At 43.0% G+C, this 20,237-nt stretch overlaps 1 protein-coding gene across 1 annotated transcript in view; it reads right to left on the reverse strand.

The window, feature by feature from the left end:
- inhbaa (inhibin subunit beta Aa) overlaps positions 1–13,265 on the reverse strand; it is a 30,109-nt gene extending 16,844 nt beyond the window's left edge. Inside the window, exon 1 of the mRNA XM_023289603.3 lies at positions 11,631–13,265. Within this exon, the coding sequence (XP_023145371.2) occupies positions 11,631–12,135 (505 nt within the window). The 5' untranslated portion in view covers positions 12,136–13,265. The remainder of the gene's footprint in view (positions 1–11,630) is intronic.
- Positions 13,266–20,237: the final 6,972 nt, after the last annotated feature.

The following is a 20,237-nucleotide window of genomic DNA, read 5'->3' on the forward strand; positions in this document are numbered from 1 at the left end:
AAAATGAGCCTAAAATGAGGAAAAATGAGCCTGAAGTGAGGAAAAATGAGCCTAAAATGAGGAGAAATGAGCCTAAAGTGAGGAAAAATGAGCTCAAAGTGAGGAAAAATTATCCTAAAATGAGGAGAAATTATCCTAAAATGAGGAAAAATTAGCCTAAAATGAGGAGAAATGAGCCTAAAGTGAGGAAAAATGAGCCTAAAGTGAGGAAAAACGAGCCTAAAGTGAGGAAAAATGAGCCTAAAATGAGGAAAAATTAGCCTAAAATGAGGAAAAATGAGCCTGAAGTGAGGAAAAATGAGCCTAAAATGAGGAGAAATGAGCCTAAAGTGAGGAAAAATGAGCTCAAAGTGAGGAAAAATTATCCTAAAATGAGGAGAAATTATCCTAAAATGAGGAAAAATTAGCCTAAAATGAGGAGAAATGAGCCTAAAGTGAGGAAAAATGAGCCTAAAGTGAGGAAAAACGAGCCTAAAGTGAGGAAAAATTAGCCTAAAATGAGGAAAAATTATCCTAAAGTGAGGAGAAATGAGCCTAAAGTGAGAAAAATGAGCCTAAAATGAGGAAAAATTATCCTAAAATGAGGAGAAATGAGCCTAAAGTGAGGAAAATCTTGTCAGTTTGGTTCGTCTGATTCTAGTTCTTCGGCAGTAGATCTGAGTTCTATTCTGAGACAGATTATTTTCCATTTTAAAACTGAACGTTCTATTTGTCTCCCTGATTCCCCCTCATGAATCCATTTCTTTTCTTTCCCCAGACGAGGAACCGGAGGGACTACTTTCTGAGGCGGAGGAACCCGGCTGTTTGTGAGCAGCAGGTCTGGACTCAATCTGTGGCTGTTTACTACCGAGTGATTCATCTCTGCAGACGTGGAACATCTTCAAAGCCCCGCCGGGACGCGGAACGAGGAGGAGAGAACCGAGGATTCAAACCGGCAAACTGCCCCGACACTGTAAACACCATTAACACGCAACGGAGAACAGCGAGCGGCGGAACCCGTGGAACAAAGACAGCAGAGGGAGGATAAACACAGAGGAAGAGCCACTGCCAAGAAACAGACGACAGAAGAAAAAAGGAAGGTTCCCACAACGTTCCACCGCTTCTAATCGTTCTCTAAACGGAACATCTTAAGCAAATGTTCCCGTGAAGTTAGTACGACGCTTACATGTCAGAGGAACACAGATGATGTTCCATGATAACAGAGGAGGAACATTCTCAAACCTGTGTTTAAAAAAAACATTCTCCAGATGTTATCGAGGCCTCGGATGATTTTTGTAGAATGTTCTTGTAATGTGATATATTAACAAAGGTGGAACGTTCTGCCTGGAATGTTCTGAGGATGTTTACGCAAACTGATGAGGGAGTAAATTATAGAACATGTTCCATGATAACAAAGGAGGAACGTTCTCAAACTACATTTAAAAAACATTTTCAAGAAGTTATGAGACCTCAGATAAGACAACGTTCTTTCTAAGATGTTTTCATACTGCGATATATGAACAAAGGAACGTTCTCACACTTTCTAGGTGTTGTTGAGGCCCCAAATATCAAAACGTTTTCTAACGTTCCTGTAATGTGACATATTGAAGGTAGAACATTTGAACATTTTGCCTTTTTGTTGAGGGAACACGTGACAGAACATTTGTCTATAAAACATGTTCCGTGATAACAAAGGAGTAACGTTCTCAAACTAACAGTGAGAAAATGTTTACAAGAAGTTATGAGACTTCAAATAACAGAACGTTTTTTTGAAGACATTCTTGTACTGTGATATAGGAACAAAGGTGGAACGTTCTGCCTAGAATGTTCTGAGGATGTTTTTGCAAATTGATGAGGGAGTAAATTCATAGAATGTTCATCTATAAAAACATGTTCTGTGATAACAAAGGTTCTCAATCCAACGTTGAAAAACTGTTCTCCAGATGTTATCGAGGCCTCGGATGATTTTTGTAGAATGTTCTTGTAATGTGATATATTAACAAAGGTGGAACGTTCTGCCTGGAATGTTCTGAGGATGTTTACGCAAACTGATGAGGGAGTAAATTATAGAACATGTTCCATGATAACAAAGGAGGAACGTTCTCAAACTACATTTAAAAAACATTTTCAAGAAGTTATGAGACCTCAGATAAGACAACGTTCTTTCTAAGATGTTTTCATACTGCGATATATGAACAAAGGAACGTTCTCACACTTTCTAGGTGTTGTTGAGGCCCCAAATATCAAAACGTTTTCTAACGTTCCTGTAATGTGACATATTGAAGGTAGAACATTTGAACATTTTGCCTTTTTGTTGAGGGAACACGTGACAGAACATTTGTCTATAAAACATGTTCCGTGATAACAAAGGAGTAACGTTCTCAAACTAACAGTGAGAAAATGTTTACAAGAAGTTATGAGACTTCAAATAACAGAACGTTTTTTTGAAGACATTCTTGTACTGTGATATAGAAACAAAGGTGGAACGTTCTGCCTAGAATGTTCTGAGGATGTTTTTGCAAATTGATGAGGGAGTAAATTCATAGAATGTTCATCTATAAAAACATGTTCTGTGATAACAAAGGTTCTCAAACCAACGTTGAAAAACTGTTCTCCAGATGTTATCGAGGCCTCGGATGATTTTTGTAGAATGTTCTTGTAATGTGATATATTAACAAAGGTGGAACGTTCTGCCTGGAATGTTCTGAGGATGTTTACGCAAACTGATGAGGGAGTAAATTATAGAACATGTTCCATGATAACAAAGGAGGAACGTTCTCAAACTACATTTAAAAAACATTTTCAAGAAGTTATGAGACCTCAGATAAGACAACGTTCTTTCTAAGATGTTTTCATACTGCGATATATGAACAAAGGAACGTTCTCACACTTTCTAGGTGTTGTTGAGGCCCCAAATATCAAAACGTTTTCTAACGTTCCTGTAATGTGACATATTGAAGGTAGAACATTTGAACATTTTGCCTTTTTGTTGAGGGAACACGTGACAGAACATTTGTCTATAAAACATGTTCCGTGATAACAAAGGAGTAACGTTCTCAAACTAACAGTGAGAAAATGTTTACAAGAAGTTATGAGACTTCAAATAACAGAACGTTTTTTTGAAGACATTCTTGTACTGTGATATAGGAACAAAGGTGGAACGTTCTGCCTAGAATGTTCTGAGGATGTTTTTGCAAATTGATGAGGGAGTAAATTCATAGAATGTTCATCTATAAAAACATGTTCTGTGATAACAAAGGTTCTCAAACCAACGTTGAAAAACTGTTCTCCAGATGTTATCGAGGCCTCAGATGATTTTTGTGGAACGTTCTCATACTGCAATATATGAACAAAGGTGGAACATTCTGCTGCAATGGTCTGAGGATGTTCTGGGGATGCTGAGGAATGAGGAACATTCTCAAATCAGCATTCAAAAAATGTTCTCCAGATGTTATCGAGGCCTCAGATTACTATATGGAACATTTTAGAATGTTCCTGTCATGTGATGCATTAAAGGTGGAACATTTTGCCTATTTTTTGAGGGAACACATTATAGAATGTTCTTCTATAAAACATTTTCACACGATACCAAAGAAGGAACGTTCTCGAACCAACATTTCTTTCTAACACATTCTTGTGCAAGCAAAAGTGGAACATCATTGCCGCAATGTTCTAAGGACGTTGTCGAGAGAACACATTATAGAACGTTCTATTACAAGACGTTTTTACATGATACCAAAGGAGGAACGTTCTCAGACTAACATTTCAAAATGTCCTCCAGATGTTATCGGGGCCTCAGATGACAGAATGTCATTTTAAGACAGAATATTTTAGGACGTTTCTGTCATGTGATGTATTAAAGGTGGAACCTTTTATCCATATTTTGAAGGAACACATTGTAGAATGTTCTTCTACAGATGATTTCACATGATACCGAAAAAGGAATGTTCTCAAACTTACATTTCTTTCTAAGATGTTCTTGTGCTGCGATACACAAACAAAAGTGGAACATAGTTGCCGCAATGTTCTAAGGATGTTGTCAAGAGAACACGTTACAGAATCTATACAACGTTCTCACAGCGTTCCACAGCGTTAGACGATGACAAAGGTAGAACGTCGTCAGTTTAAAGAACGTAGTAGTGTAATGTTTTTAGATCGCCTTCAGGAGGAACACTCTGGGAACCGAAAGGAAACCAGAACCTCCTCAGAACGTGTCTGGAACACGGCGAGTTCTACGAGGGGAGGGAGGCGGGACGGGAAAAGACGGAAACAAAGAGGACGGAGGAGATCAAACGGAGGAAGCAAACATGCTAATTGTGATTTATTTTCAGCCTCTTTCATTCTTTCGGGGGTCAGTGAACATGAGCCCGTCGCCGGGTTGCCGGTTCGAATCCGCAGACGGACCGACCACCAGAATAGCAGCAACAATGACCGGTTTATTCCGTCTGCCAGGGTAGGCTGAGGTTACAGCGAGGCGCATGAATGCGGCTTTTGGAATGTCGCTAATGATGTGTTCAATTAAGTTCAATTAGCCTAATTGTCCTCTGTGTGGAGGCGGGGGAGGAGGGGGAAGATAAACAGGGACGGACGGGAGGAATTTAAACAGAAAGAAAACAGATAGATACTGTGTCGGAGCCGCTAAATGGAGGTTGACACTTTGCCTCCGCCAAGAATCTCGTCGTCCCTCCGTTCCTCCACTCGCCATCCCTGTCGCCCAAAATAATTATCGAGGTCCCTGAACGCATCGCTTCTTCCCAACAAAGCCCAGGACCGGCTGGGTGAAAAGTATTCTCACGGCAGCTCTGCGTACATCTTAGAAAAACAACTCTCCGGGCTCATGTGAAACGTGGCGAGGTCGTTTTTAGCTCTCCGGTTACACAATGTTCCCCGTGCCACTCACTGCTTCTTCTTCTTCGAAGCGTCACGGATTCCAGACCGCCTCGAACTCAACACAAATGCAGGAACGACAGACAACATCGCAGGGACGGCATCAATCGGTTTCTGAGCATTTTCATTGCTCCTGTCTCATTTCTTCTCATTTTTCACCCCGACATAAAGTCCTGCAGCGCTAAGGAAACTGAATGAAGGAGAGAGAACTGGGAAATGTCAGTATGACACAAAAAAAGTACACAAAGACGCAGAAATGACACAAAAATGACTCAAAAAGACACAAACATATGCAAAAATGACATTAAATGACGCAAAGAGGAAATAATAAGTTGCAGAAATGACACAAATACCAAAAATGACATAAAAAATGCAGACACGTAAAATTGACACAAAAAAATGAAAAGATGACACAAAAAGCTGCACAAATGACATGAAAACACAAAAATATGTAAAAATGACACTAAAAAACACAGAAATTACTTAGAAAGACACAGAAATGACACTAAGAATTCCATAAATTACATATAAAGACACAAAAATATGTAAAAATGACACAGGCCGATAGAAATGACACTAAAGGAAGCAGAAATTACACAAAATGTTCCATAAATTGTATATAAAGACACAAAAATATGTAAAAATGACACTGAAAGATGCAGAAATGAAATAAAAAGCTGCAGAAATGACACAAAAAGACACGATATGAAAAGATGACAGAAAAAGCTGCAGAAACTACACTAAAAGACAAAAACAAGTAAAGATGACACAAAAAGCTGCAGAAACTACACCAAAAGACACAAAAACAAGTAAAGATGACACAAAAAGCTGCAGAAACTACACCAAAAGACACAAAAACAAGTAAAGATGACACTAAAAGCTTCAGAAATGAAATAAAAAGCTGCAGAAATGACACAAAAAGACACAAAATATGAAAAGATGACACAAAAAGCTGCATAAACTACACTAAAAGACACAAAAACAAGTAAAGATGACACATAAAGCTGCAGAAATGACACAAAAAGAGACAAAAACGACACAGAAATACACAAAAATATGTAAAAATAACACTAAAAGATGCAGAAATGAAACAGAAATGACACAAAACAAACATTTATAATTGACACGAAAAGACACAAAATATGTAAAGATGACACAAAAAGCTGCAGAAATGACTCAAAAGACAAAAATGACACAAAAGATGCCTAAATGACATAAAAAGACACAAAAATACGCAAAAACGACACAAAGATGCAGAGAGGAAATAAATAGTTGCAGAAATGATGCAAAAAGACAGAAATGACACTAAGAGCTCCATAAATTACGTATAAAGTCACAAAAATATGAAAAAATGACACATAGAAATGACACTAAAAGAAGCAGAAATGTCTCAAAAAGGCACAAAAATGACACAAAAGATGCCTAAATGACACAAAAAAGATAGAGAAACATAAAATTGACACAAAATATGTAAAGATGACACTAAAGGATGCAGAAATTACACTAAAAGACACAGAAACACATAAAAAATATGCTAAAAGATGCAGAAATTATGCAAAAAGACACAAAAACATACAGCAATGACACAAAAAAAAAATCTGGAAAATTCTTCCTCCTGTCGGTTCATATCCATTTAAATTAAACTCAGACACGTTTTCTGTGTTATTTCATTTCTCTGATTGTTTTATAGAACAGACACTAAATGAAATCTGATTCAGAATGGCCACAGAGAGGCTAAACGATGAGAAACAGTTAAAACTAAACGCAAATGGACAAAAACGAGACGAGAAACCGACACAAGGAGCAACAAACTGACGCTAAAAGGATAAAAATAGACAAGAAATGACCACGGAGACACAAAGAGATGAAAAATACGAAAAAATAAGCTAAAAACAACCACAGAAGGACAAAAACTATAAATAGATGGAAAATTGCTAAACATAGATGCAATATGATTAAAAGTAGACTTAAAATAGACACAAAATGACCACAAAAACACACAAAAGGACTCTTCTGGATGGTCAGAAAACACACTTGTAACTCCACCTCATTAAACACTAAGAGGCTCCCCCTGGTGGAACAACCAGGAAATACAGCTCATCTATGACACCCGTTCCTCATATTCTGCCTCGTTTTTAAAACATTTTTAAAAAGCATTAACAGAAATAATCGGATCAACACCTAATTCTTGGCATCTGTAGTTTTAATTGTATGACTTTCGATCATTTTGGTCGACAGAAAACCAAATAACCTATCAGCAAAGTCGTGTTTGACGTTAAAAATGTCGACCCGAGTTAACAAAATGATCACAGATGCAAAATTATTGAAAAACAGCCACAGGAAGACTCAAAATCAACAAAAAGAGATGGAATATATGAAAAAAAATGGCTCAAAACAACCACAAAAGGACAAAACCAACTATAGACAAATGGAAAAGTACTAAAAGTCGACGCAAAATTACTAAAAATAGACGCAAAACAAGTAAAAGTAGAAGCAAAACGACTAAAAATAGACGCAAAACTACTAAAAACAGGTGTAAAACAACTAAAAGTAGACGCAAAACAACTAAAAATAGATGATAAACGACTAAAAATAGACCAAAACTACTAAAAAGAGATGCAAAAACAAGTAAAGACACACGCAGAATGACTACAAATAGACACAAAACGACTAAAAACAGACTCAAAAGAAGCAAAAATAGACGCAAAACGAGTAAGAATAGACGCAGAACGACTAAAAATAGACGCAAAATGACTAAAAACAGATGCAAAATGACTAAAAATAGATGCAAAATGACTAAAAATAGATGCAAAATGACTAAAAACAGAAGCGAAACGACTGAGCAGAAACAAAATGACTAAAAATAGATGCAAAACAAGTAAAAATAGATGCAAAATGACCACAAAAACACACAAAAGGACCTTTCTGGATGGTCAGCAAACACACCTGTAACTCCACCTTATTAAACACTAAGAGGCTCCCCCTGGTGGAACAACCAGGAACTACAGCTCATTTCATCAGGTCTACTATTACTTCTAAGGAGAGGAGGTGGAGGAGACCAAAAACAGGCAAAAACAGACCACAGACTGGAGCGTTTACGCCCCCTGGAGGCGGAATCTGCTGTGAAAATGAAAAATAATCAGATTTTTAAAGAGTTTTGAGATTGAGGTAAACTGTTTTTTCCTCAGCCATGATGTTTTTGTTGTGATTCCAGCCGAGGCCGGTCCGACAGGTTCGACGGGCTGGTTCTGATTTACGGACGACAAGCAGCTCCTCATTAAACTCTGTGTTTTCCTTTCAGTGAAGCTGCTCCTCTCGGCCTGTTTGCACAGATCCAGTTCATAAAAATCTTTTCCATCTGCTGTTCCAGACTCTCGCCTACAGAAACTCCAACAGAAAATCCACAGGAGCAGGAAGTCCCGCCCAGTCTGCTGACTGACATGTGCTGCTCCGAAGTCTGGGTTTGGACACGCTCCTGGTGGAGTTCAGGACGGAAACGTCTTCCTCAGAGGATGCTGAGGGGTTCCACATAGAACCTGTCAACCCAATAGAACCTCCATCCTGAAGGTTCTGGTCTCAGATCAGTGAAATTCGCAGCCAGCAATGGCAGGAGACACGACCAGCGACCGACGCTTTTTCAGCCGCAAAAACACGACCAGCGACCGACGCTTTTTCAGCCGCAAAAACACGACCAGCGACCGACGCTTTTTCAGCCGCAAAAACACGACCAGCGACCGACGCTTTTTCAGCCGCAAAAACACGACCAGCGACCGACGCTTTTTCAGCCGCAAAAACACGACCAGCGACCGACGCTTTTTCAGCCGCAAAAACACGACCAGCGACCGACGCTTTTTCAGCCGCAAAAACACGACCAGCGACCGACGCTTTTTCAGCCGCAAAAACACGACCAGCGACCGACGCTTTTTCAGCCGCAAAAACACGACCAGCGACCAACGCTTTTTCAGCCGCAAAAACACGACCAGCGACCGACGCTTTGTCAGCCGCAAAAACGCGACCAGCGACCGACGCTTTTTCAGCCGCAAAAACATGACCAGCGACCGACGCTTCAGCCGCAAAAACACGACCAGCGGCCAACGCTTTTTCAGCTGCAAAAACACGACCAGCGACCGACGCTTTTTCAGCCGCAAAAACACAACTAGCGACCAACGCTTTTTCAGCTGCAAAAACACGACCAGCGACCGACGCTTTTTCAGCCGCAAAAACACGACCAGCGACCAACGCTTTTCAGTCGCAAAACTAGACCAGCGACCGACGCTTCAGCCGCAAAAACACGACCAGCGACCGACGCTTTTACAGTCACAAAAACACGACCAGCGACCGACACTTTTACAGTCGCAAAAACACGACCAGCGACCAACGCTTTTTCAGCCGCAAAAACATGACCAGCGACCGACGCTTCAGCCGCAAAAACACGACCAGCGACCGACGCTTTTTCAGCCGCAAAAACACGACCAGCGACCGACGCTTTTTCAGCCGCAAAAACACGACCGGCGACCGACGCTTTTTCAGCCGCAAAAACACGACCGGCGACCGACGCTTTTTCAGCCGCAAAAACACGACCGGCGACCGACGCTTTTTCAGCCGCAAAAACACGACCGGCGACCGACGCTTTTTCAGCCGCAAAAACACGACCGGCGACCGACGCTTTTTCAGCCGCAAAAACACGACCAGCGACCGACGCTTTTTCAGCCGCAAAAACACGACCAGCGACCGACGCTTTTTCAGCCGCAAAAACACGACCAGCGACCAACGCTTTTTCAGCCGCAAAAACACGACCAGCGACCAACGCTTTTCAGTCGCAAAACTAGACCAGCGACCGACGCTTCAGCCGCAAAAACACGACCAGCGACCGACGCTTTTTCAGCCGCAAAAACATGACCAGCGACCGACGCTTTTTCAGCCGCAAAAACACGACTAGCGACCAACGCTTTTTCAGCTGCAAAAACACGACCAGCGACCGACGCTTTTTCAGCCGCAAAAACACGACCAGCGACCAACGCTTTTCAGTCGCAAAACTAGACCAGCGACCGACGCTTCAGCCGCAAAAACACGACCAGCGACCGACGCTTTTACAGTCACAAAAACACGACCAGCGACCGACACTTTTACAGTCGCAAAAACACGACCAGCGACCGACGCTTTTTCAGCCGCAAAAACACAACCAGCGACCGACGCTTTTTCAGCCGCAAAAACACGACCAGCGACCGACGCTTTTACAGTCGCAAAACCACGACCAGCGACCGACACTTTTACAGTCGCAAAAACACGACCAGCGACTGACGCTTTTTCAGCCGCAAAAACACGACCAGCGACCGACGCTTTTTCAGCCGCAAAACACGACCAGCGACCAACGCTTTTTCAGCCGCCGCAAAAACACGACCAACGCGCGCGCAGAAACTCGATAGAAACACAATAGAGACCTAAGAGAACTGATGGAGATTTGGCAAAGACCTTATAGAGACCCGATAGAGACCCATTAGAGACCCGTTAGAGACTCAATAGAGACTCGATAGAATCCTGATAGAGACCCAACAGAGACTCAGCAAAGACCTGATAGAGACCCATACAGACCCGATAGAGACCCGATAGAGACCCATTAGAGACCCGTTAGAGACTCGATAGAGACCCAAAAGAGACTCGATAGAGACTCGATAGAATCCCGATAGAGACCCAACAGAGACTCAGCAAAGACCTGATAGAGACCCATACAGACCCGATAGAGACCCGATAGAGACCCATTAGAGACCCGTTAGAGACTCGATAGAGACCCAAAAGAGACCCGATAGAGACTCGATAGAGACCCAAAAGAGACCTTATAGAGACTCGGTAGAGACCCGGTAGAGACTCGATAGAGACCCAGCAGCAGCGGCGAGTTTAAAGGCGCTGCTGGAGCGAGGGGACCTGCGGTTCGTCTGCAGGCTGTTAACGCCTGACCCTCGCCGACCGCCGACTCGCTGTTTGTTGCTACCGTCTGTCAGGAAAACATTCCAGCACTCTTTGAGGAAAACACAACAACACACACACACACACAGACACCGACACACACACTCACACACACACACACACACACACACACACACACACACACACATACACACACATACACAGAGGCAGCGGCGCACAAATCTCCTCTGACTTTAAGTAGATAATGAGGTATTCTCTGAAAACAGCAGGAGGCGATTACAGAGGTTAGTGGGCGTGTGTGTGTGTGTGTGTGTGTGTGTGTTTGGCTGAGTGAGTACACAGGTGGAATTAAGCAGGTGGAGACACACACATACACAGACACACACACGAGCTGATCTCCAACGCAACTGCATTTCTGTCATTCACACACAAACACACAAAACTGTAACACATGCAAATATGTGCTGGTGTCTTGGCGCTTACACACACACACACACACACACACACACACACACACACACACACACGCACGCACACGCACACAGACATGCACACACACAGGTAAATATGTGCTGAAACACCATAAGTCATCTTGGTTACACACACTTTTTGTCGTTTGGGTCATTTTAAAAGGCACACACAAACACACACACAGACACACACAGACACACACACAGACACGCGTCTTGTCTTTTCCGTACTCGCAGGTTTTCTCTACGTGTCTCTTTAACGCAGCTACATTTTTGTTATTCACACACAAACGCACAAAACTGTAACACATGCAAATATGTGCTGGTGTCTTGTTGCCCACACACACACAAAAAATCACACACACTGACCGGCCTCGGCGAAGGTGATGATCTCGGTGGTCTCCTGAGCGTCGCCACCGTCGGCCCGTGACGTCGCCGCCGCTCCTCCCCCCGGTCCGGCCGCTCCTCCCCGTCCTCCCCTCCCCCGAGCGTCCTCCTCCTCGATCTGGACGCTGCCGTCCTCGGCCACTCGTCCCACATGCAGCTTCCGCAGGGCGTTGAGCAGCGCGGCGCGCGGCACCGGCCGGGTGATGTTGGGCCGGGCCTGAAGATGCAGCATGTTGAGGATGTGCCTCTTCACCGCCTCCACCACGTCCTGCTGAGCAGCCTCCTCCTCCTCCTCCTCGGGTCCCGCCGGGGCGTCCGCCGCCACGACCCCTTCGTTCCGCCGCATCCTGGCCAGGGCGCAGGAAGGGCAGTGTGTGGCGGCGTCGGGCTGGCGGTGGGGATGGAGGCTGAGCGGCTGCAGGTCGGAGGCGGTGCCGAGCTGCACCAGCAGCAGGAGGCTCCAGCTGAGCAGAGGCAGCGCCGACATGACGCCTCCTGATTGGCTGCGGTCGGTGATGCTGGCGGATGCAGATGCGCAGCCGGGAAAAAAAAAAGGAGAAGCAAAGTCGAGTTTCTGGACAAAAGTGGGCAAAAAATGGAGTCCCGGGTGGAGACGGAGGAGACCAAAGTGAGCTTCCTCCTCCTCACTGTCTTTGTCTCAGAAGTTTGGAAGCTGCAAAGTTCAGCTCAGCTCACAGTCCACCTGCGAAACGGAGGGAAAAAAAGCTGCAAAGAAACGACAGAGAGGAGGACACAAGAAAGAAGGGAAAAAAAAGAAACGCAGAGAGAGAAAATGAGTAATCCTTATCTTTTTTGTCAGGGACAGATGGCTGGAAAATGTGGAGGCGTCACAAGAAAGAAAGAAAGAAAGAAAGAAGAAAGAAAACAAGGAGAAGAAAAAGGGAAAGAAGTGTGCGAGGTGATGAATGGACGGAGGGAAAGAAAGCAGCGAAGGAGAAGCTGCTGAGGATCCTTGTTCCTGGGGTGAAGTTCTCCGACGGAGGGAGTTCCTCGCTGCTGCTGCTGCTGCTTCTGTGTGGACTCGCACCAGTTGAATGGTTTCAGCGGAGTGGGCTGGACTCGCTCTCCTCGGCTTTCTTCCCTCTCTCTCACTCTGGCAGCCTCCCACCATAATTATACCTCTCCTCCCTCCTCCTCCATCCCTCTCTCTCCTCCAGTCTCCTCCCATCATGCTCCGTGACTCATAGCAACTTTTACCTTCTCCCTCCTCCCTCCGTTCGGCTGCTAATGGAGCAAAGCTGGGATTCCTTTATCCTCCCTCCTCCCACGGCCGGCTCTCAATGAGTGCTGAGGGGAAAAATTCTTGGATGAACTGGATCTCGCCGGTGACTCTCCTGTCCATCTGTCTGGCCGCCCATCAGTCAGTCTGTCCGTCTGACACTCGCCATGTGTTTAGTCTGGTTGGCATCGAGGTTCATGACTGTACCGTCTCATGGTTTACTGCTGCAGATAACCAGACCTGCGAGGGAATAAAAGCTTCTTCACACCACTGTTTCCACAGTTGGAAATTTGCCCGGTTAATCGATGAGCTGTTTGGACCGTGACACGCCAAAACTGATAAAAGTCTGAGATGACAAATGTCTTGTTTTGACAAAAATGTCCAAAGATCTTCAGTTTCCTGTCATAGAGGAGAAAAAAAACAGAACATTTTTACACTTACGAAGCTGGAATCACAGAATTTAGACTGTTTGGTCTATGAAACACCAAAAATGGTGAAACGTGGCAAAAGTCAAGATGACAAATGTCTTGTTTTGCCAAAAATGTCCAAAGATCTTCGGTGTACTGGCATAGAAGAGAAAAGAAGCCAGAAAATATTCATATTTATGAAGCTGCAATCACAGAATTTTGGCCATTTTGATGAAAGTATGAAAACCAGCAATCGAAGAGTTGTTTGGATCATCAAGCACCAAAAACTTGAAAAAAATCAAAAACCCCAAGACGACAAATGTCTCGTTTTGTCCAGAGATGTTCAGTCTGCTGCCATAGAGGAGGAAAGAAAACAGAAAATGCTCATATGGAAGGAGCTGCAATCACAGAATTAAGAGTATCTTTAAAAAGATATTCAACAGTCAATGAGCTGTTTGGTCTATAAAACGACAAAAATGGTAAAAGATAGGCAAAAGTCAAGGTGACAAATGTCTTGTTTTGCCAAAAATGTTGAAAGATCTTTGGTTTACTGTCCTAGAGAAAGAAATACACCACATCTTTTTCACATTTACAAAGCTGCAATCACAGAATTTATACTTTTTCTTTTAAGAAATCGTTTAGACCCTAACCCTAACCCTGGTCTAAAAACACCATAAATTACAAAAATGGTCAAAAGTCCAAGATGACAAATGTCACAGTGATGAATCAATGAGCTGTTAGGGACGTCAGAACGACACAACTATCACACCCGAACTGCACAACCATCTTACAACCACAAGGTGGCAACAATGGTCACTACAAGCAACTTCTACGCAGGACTATTACTGGATTCTAACAGAATCTAAAGGACTTCTAAAGTTCTGGGGTGTTGTAGAAGCTCTTAAATATGGAAAAACATGGGTTGTCAAAGAATTTTAGTGTATTTAATGGGTTCTAATGGGTACTAAGGGGCTTTAAAGAAGGCACTAAGTTCTAACCAAAGAGTTTAAAGAAATTTACCGGTTTCCAAAAAAGTTCTAGTAAGAATCTAAAGGGTTTCTAATGTTTACGGACCTTTCAAATGGGAAGCTAAATTATGATTTTGTCTGAATCTAATGGGTTCTACAAAGGTTCCAAAGAGATCTGAAATGTTTGAGGGATTCCTAAGAGGCTTTGAAGGTGGAGTATGTTCCAAGCAAGATTACTGATGGGATTTACTGGTGTCCAAACAAGTTAAACCATGGATCTAAAGGGTGCCTAAGGTGTTCAGAGGGCTAATGTGGGGTTAAATGGGGGAAATGGTGGTTCCAGCTAGTGTTTTAAGGGGTTCTAATGGATTATAAGAAGGTTCTAGTAGCTTTAAAGTGTGAGCACATTTGATTCCACATCTGATTTTGGAGTATTTAATTGGTTCTTAGAAGGTCCTAAAAACATTTCTGGGGGATTTTATAGAGAGGACAAATTTCTGAGCAAGACTTTAAAAGAGATTTACTGGTTAACCAGAAAGTTCTAACAAGAATCTAAAGGGTTCGTAATAGTCTGAGAGTGCTCGAGTGGGGTAAAAGTGGTTCCACATCGTATTTAATGTGTTCTAAGAAGGTCCTAATTAGTCCCTAATGTTTTGAGGGAATCCCAGAAGAATTTCAAGGGGATTTAAAGGTTCCCAAGCAGGTTCTAATGGGTTTCTAACGTTTTGGTTGGTTCTAGGGCTTTCGAATGGAATCAGATCTGTTTCCATTCAATAGCCCTAGAACCACTCGAAACATTAGAAACATTTAGAACCTGGTTAGAAGGTCCTAATGAGTTCCTAATGTTTTGAGGTGGTCCTAAATGTAGCTTATGTGTTCTATATGGAATTTCAGGGGCATTTAAAGGTTCCTAAGCTGGTTCTATTCGGGTTCTAAAGGGTTTCTAATGTTTTGGTTGGTTCTAGGGCTTTTGAATGGGATCAGAAGTGGTATCACAAAGAATGTTAGGTTACGTGGTTGGTTCTAGAGACTTTTCTAACGTTCTGAGGGGTTCTAAAGGAGGTTATGTGTTTTATATGTAATTTCAGGGGGATTTAAAGATTCCTAAGCAGGTTCTAACCAAGTTCAAAAGGCTTTCTAATGTTTTGAGGGGTTCTAAAGGGGTTTATGTGCTTTATACACACCAGTAGGAGGATTTAAAGGTGTCTGAACAGGTTCTTACACGGTTAAGAGTTTCTTATGTTTTGGTGGGTTCAAAATGAGACCAAATGTGGGTTTTACTAACAATGTTAGGGTATGTTACTGGTTCTAAGAAGCTTTTAGAGACTTTTTAAATGTTCCAAGGGGTTCTAGAGGGAGGATCTTTACACAGCATCAGGTGCAGAGTAACAAACTGAACATTTTGGGGCTGTAAAAGACATTCTGACACCGTAACATTCATCTGTTCTATCAGTGTTGTATTTGTTGTTTCCTGAGAGTCATCCTCTCTCTGATGACATCATACTAACCCCCCTTCCTCCCCCCAACATGTGGTCCAATCACGTCGAGAACCCGCAGAACCGAGTCAGGTTTGACTGTAGAGGAAGCAGCGAAGACGTGGAGTTACGCAGCGAAGCTTCCTGGTTTAATCAGACGTCTGGGATTCTCCCTGTGCTGCTCTGACATCATCACTGCGGGGGAAAGAGTGTGTGTGTGTGTGTGTGTGTGTGTGTGTGTGTGTGTCTGTGTGTGTCTGTGTGTGTGAGTGTGTGTGTCAGCGTGTGTGTGACTCGTCGGTTGTCGACATGTTCTTTGTAAAAACACTCACGCCTGTGTGAGCTCACCACTCGCTGAGTTTCCTTATAAAGACTGAGCAGTGTGTGTGTTATGTGTGTATTATGTGTGTGTATTGTGTGTGTATTGTGTGTGTATTGTGTGTGTATTGTGTGCATTAACGTGTCTGCACCGGTGGCTTCTTTAAATAACTCCCCACCTGTGAGTCATGAACCTGTCCGACCGCCGGCTCATGTCGCTGTTTTTTAGTCGCCTTCGGGCCTGAAGACCTTGAATCAGTCCAGACCAGCTGAGCAGCAGGAGGCAGGTTTAGATCTTTGAACCCACCAGACCCTGGAGGTGGACGGATCCACAGAACCTCCAGACTAATGCTGATCAGACCAGACGGTTTGGATGGAACCGTCCATCAGGAAACCAAACGCGCCTCGGCCCGTTGAACGTCCACCACCTGTCCTGACGGGTGCGTTTGTTTCGAGCAGCAGCGACCGCTCAGTGCAGACCGAACTGCTCCACCTGGTGGACGTCGGCCGGAACCTCCTGCTGTGACCTCAAACCACCTTCACACCTTCTCCTTTCCTCCTGCTTTTCTTCTGCTCTTTCAGGTTCTTCATTCCTTCTTCACACATTCCTCTGTTCTTCCAACATCCTTTATTCTCTCTGTCCTTCTTTTGGTCTTCATCAATCTTCTTCTGTTCTTCACTCACAGTTTTCCTCCTTTCTTCTTCTTAGTCCTTCTTTATTCCGTCTTCCTTAATTTCTCCTCCTTCTTTGTGAATGTTTCCTTCTTATTATTATTCCTCCTTTTCTTCTTCTTCATCTTCCTCCTTCTCCTCCACCTTTTCCTTCTTCTCCACCTCTTTCTTCTTCCTTTTCACCTCCTTCTTCTTCCTCTCCTATTTCTCTTCTTCTCTTTCTTCCTCTCCTTCTCCTTCTTCCTCCATGAAAGGAGGTCGAGGAAGAGGAAGAAGGATGACGAAGAGATGAAAGAGAAGGAGGAGGATGAAAATCAGGAGGAGAGCAAAAAGGAGGAGGACTAGGAAGAAGACAACGACGAGGATGAGGAGGATGAAGAAATGGAGGAGGTCAAAAAGGAGGAAGAAAAAGAAGACAGTGAGGAGGAAGAGGAGGTCAGGGAAGATGATGAAGAGGAGGAGGAAGAGAAGGAGAAAGACCAGAAATAGGACTAGGAGGACGACGATGACAAGAAGGAAGAAGACGAGGACGAGGATCAGGAAGATCACGATAAAGAGGAGGAGAACGAGGACACAAAGGAGAATGAGGACTGAATGACGAAGAAGATGATGAGGAGGACGAGGAAGACAACGACACTCAGGAGAACGAGATGGAGGACAAGGAGGATGAAGATAATGAGGAGGAAGAGGATGAGGAGGAGAAAAAGGATGACAAGGAGATGGAAGAGCAGGAGGACGACAAAGAAGATAACGAGGATAAGGTGGATGAAGATGAGGAGGACAAGGAGAAGGAAGACAATGAGGACAAAGAAGAGAAGAACCAGAAGTAGGACTACAAGGAGGAGGAGAAAGAGGACATAAAGAAGGATGATGATGATGATGATGATGACGACGATGAGGAAGACAAAGAGAAGAAAAAGTATGAAGAGGAGGAGGGTTTAAAGGAAGAGGAGGAACACGGGAAGATGAGGACAAAGATGGTGAGAAGGAGGACTTGGAGGAGGAAGAAGATGAGGAGGACGACCAGGAAGACAATGGCAATGAGGAGAACGAGATAGAGATGAGGACGAGGAGGTGGAAGAGAAAGAGGAAGACGAAAAAGAAGAAGATGACGAGGATAAGGTGGATGAAGATGAGGAGGACAGGGAGAAGGAAGGCAATGAGGACAAAGAGGTGGAGAAGGACCAGAAATAGGACTAGAAGAAGGAGAAAGAGGACATAAAGGAGGAGAAGGACAAAGAGGAGGAGAAAAAGGATGAGAAGGACAAGGGTTTAGAGGAAGAGGAGGAACACGAGAAGAGGATGAGGAAGATGAGGACAAAGACGGAGAGAAGGACGAAGAAGGGGAGGAAGAAGAGGAGGAGGACTAGGAAGAAGAAAACAAGTTTGATCCGACATCTTTTAATCAAGTTTAAATTAATCCTGGAGGTCAGGAGGCTCTACGGGGTTCTGGAGGCTTGAGACGCGTGTTTAGCCTAGCTTAGCTTAGCTCAGTTCAGTTTAGTGTGGTTTAGTTTAGCATGTTGCTAACTTTAGCTGATTAGCAGTAAACAGCTCAGCGGTGGAACATGTGAGGGAAATATGAAAACATCTGTGTGGCTCTCAGTTTATTTACAGGCTGCATACCAGTTCTCACACACACACACACACACACACACACACACACACACACGGGTATGAGCGTGTGTGTGTGGCATGCACATGTTGGGGTGTGTCTGCTGTGTGTGTGTTTGCGTAGGCGTTGTGTAGAAACACCGCAGCAGGATTTCCACTGATGTGGTCGTTCAGCGGCACCGACCCACCAATCAGACGGGAGGAGGGCGATGATGTCACACAGGTCACGGAGCGGTAAAAGTGGTGACAGCAGAAGGAACCGTGTTTTTCCACCTCGTCGTCTCGGAAAAAAGCGTTTTTAAAAATAAAACGAGTTTTTGTCCCCATGAAGGCTGTAAAACGAGCTGGTTGTTTCCTATTGGCTCACGTCCAGGTCACGTGACTCGCAGGGTTCTTCAAGTTTACACCTAAAACCAGCAACAAAGTCCTCATAAGGAAGCACAGACGCAGAACCAGCGGTGTGAAGCGTTTTCAGTCACTGTTTCCTTTCATTTTCAGTCACTGTTTCCGTTCATTTTCAGTAGCTGTTTTTGTTTTCAGCTGCACTCTGCTTTTGCTTTTACTGTTTGGTTAAGTTTTACCATAAAACTACAATCACATCCCCAGACTCACATTGACACAAAAACATACGTCTTTTTTTAATGTTGTGTTTGTTGAACGTTTGGATACTCGATTGATTTTTGAATTTCCACCTGATCAGCGGTTTGTCGATCAGTTTGGGTGGATTTTAAACTCTACCTGTTTGTTTTAAACATCCTCGTCTTTAAGGCGTCGTGGGCGTTTTAGAGTTTCTGGACATTTTCCAGACTCAGACCTGTGACACCTCAAAGGGTCTGAGGTGATTCAGAGCAGCTTCTACGTACGAAACCTTAAAGAAACATGACTGTAAGTGGGATAAGTTGTGAATCAGGACCCCGACACTCTCACTGTCTGACTCAGCAAACCTCTCGGCCTGAATTCCCCGGCAGTTCTTGGCGCTGTCGCCATGTCAGACTCTCAGAGTGCTGGTGGGCGTCGAAGCGCTCGTATTTGGTGGTTTTTCTGTATCTGCAGCCCATTTTCACAATCATCCAGCAGTTTGTGCACAGAATCAATCCTCACCACTAAAGTACATGAATATAGATACAAAAACCTGAGATGAGACAAAATAAGATGAGATAACTAAGATAAGGAGAGATGAGATGAGATAAGATATGATGAAATACGATGAGACAAGATGAAAAAATATGAAGATGAGATAAGATGAGATAAGATGAAATAAGATAGGATGAGATAAGGTGAGATACAATAAGACAAGGTCAGATAAGATGAGATGAAGTAAGATGAGATTAAATAAAGTGAGATAAGGTTACATGACATAAGATGAAATAAGAGGAAGATGAGTCTATGTTGACAAATTTAGAGTCATCTTATTGCATCTTCAAGCCATTTTTGAACAATTTTTGAGTCACTTTTGAAATGTACAAACAAGTTCAGAACTGTTTTGCCATCTTCAATAGATTATCAGTCATTTTGGAATTTTTAAAAGTACATTTAAACACCTTTTTGTTTTTTTTGCACATTTTTTGATCATCTTACACATATTTAAACAAATTTTGATAAGATGAAATAAGATTAAATGAGATAGGAGAAGCTGAGATAAGATAGGGTGAGATAAGATTAAATGACATAAGATGAAATAAGATGAGAGAAGCTGAGATAAGTTGAGATAATATAAAATAAGGTGAGATAAGATTAAATGACAAGACGAAATATGACGAAGATAAGATGAGTTAAGATGCTGAGTCTGGACAAATTTGGAGTCATTTTACTTCATCTTCGAAAAAAAAATTTTCACCATATTTGAAAATTTTCTAAATTGCTGTAACATTTGGGGACAATTTTCACATCTGGAA

The sequence above is a fragment of the Amphiprion ocellaris genome, chromosome 22 (assembly GCF_022539595.1).
Source record: "Amphiprion ocellaris isolate individual 3 ecotype Okinawa chromosome 22, ASM2253959v1, whole genome shotgun sequence".
Lineage (NCBI taxonomy): Eukaryota > Metazoa > Chordata > Actinopteri > Pomacentridae > Amphiprion > Amphiprion ocellaris.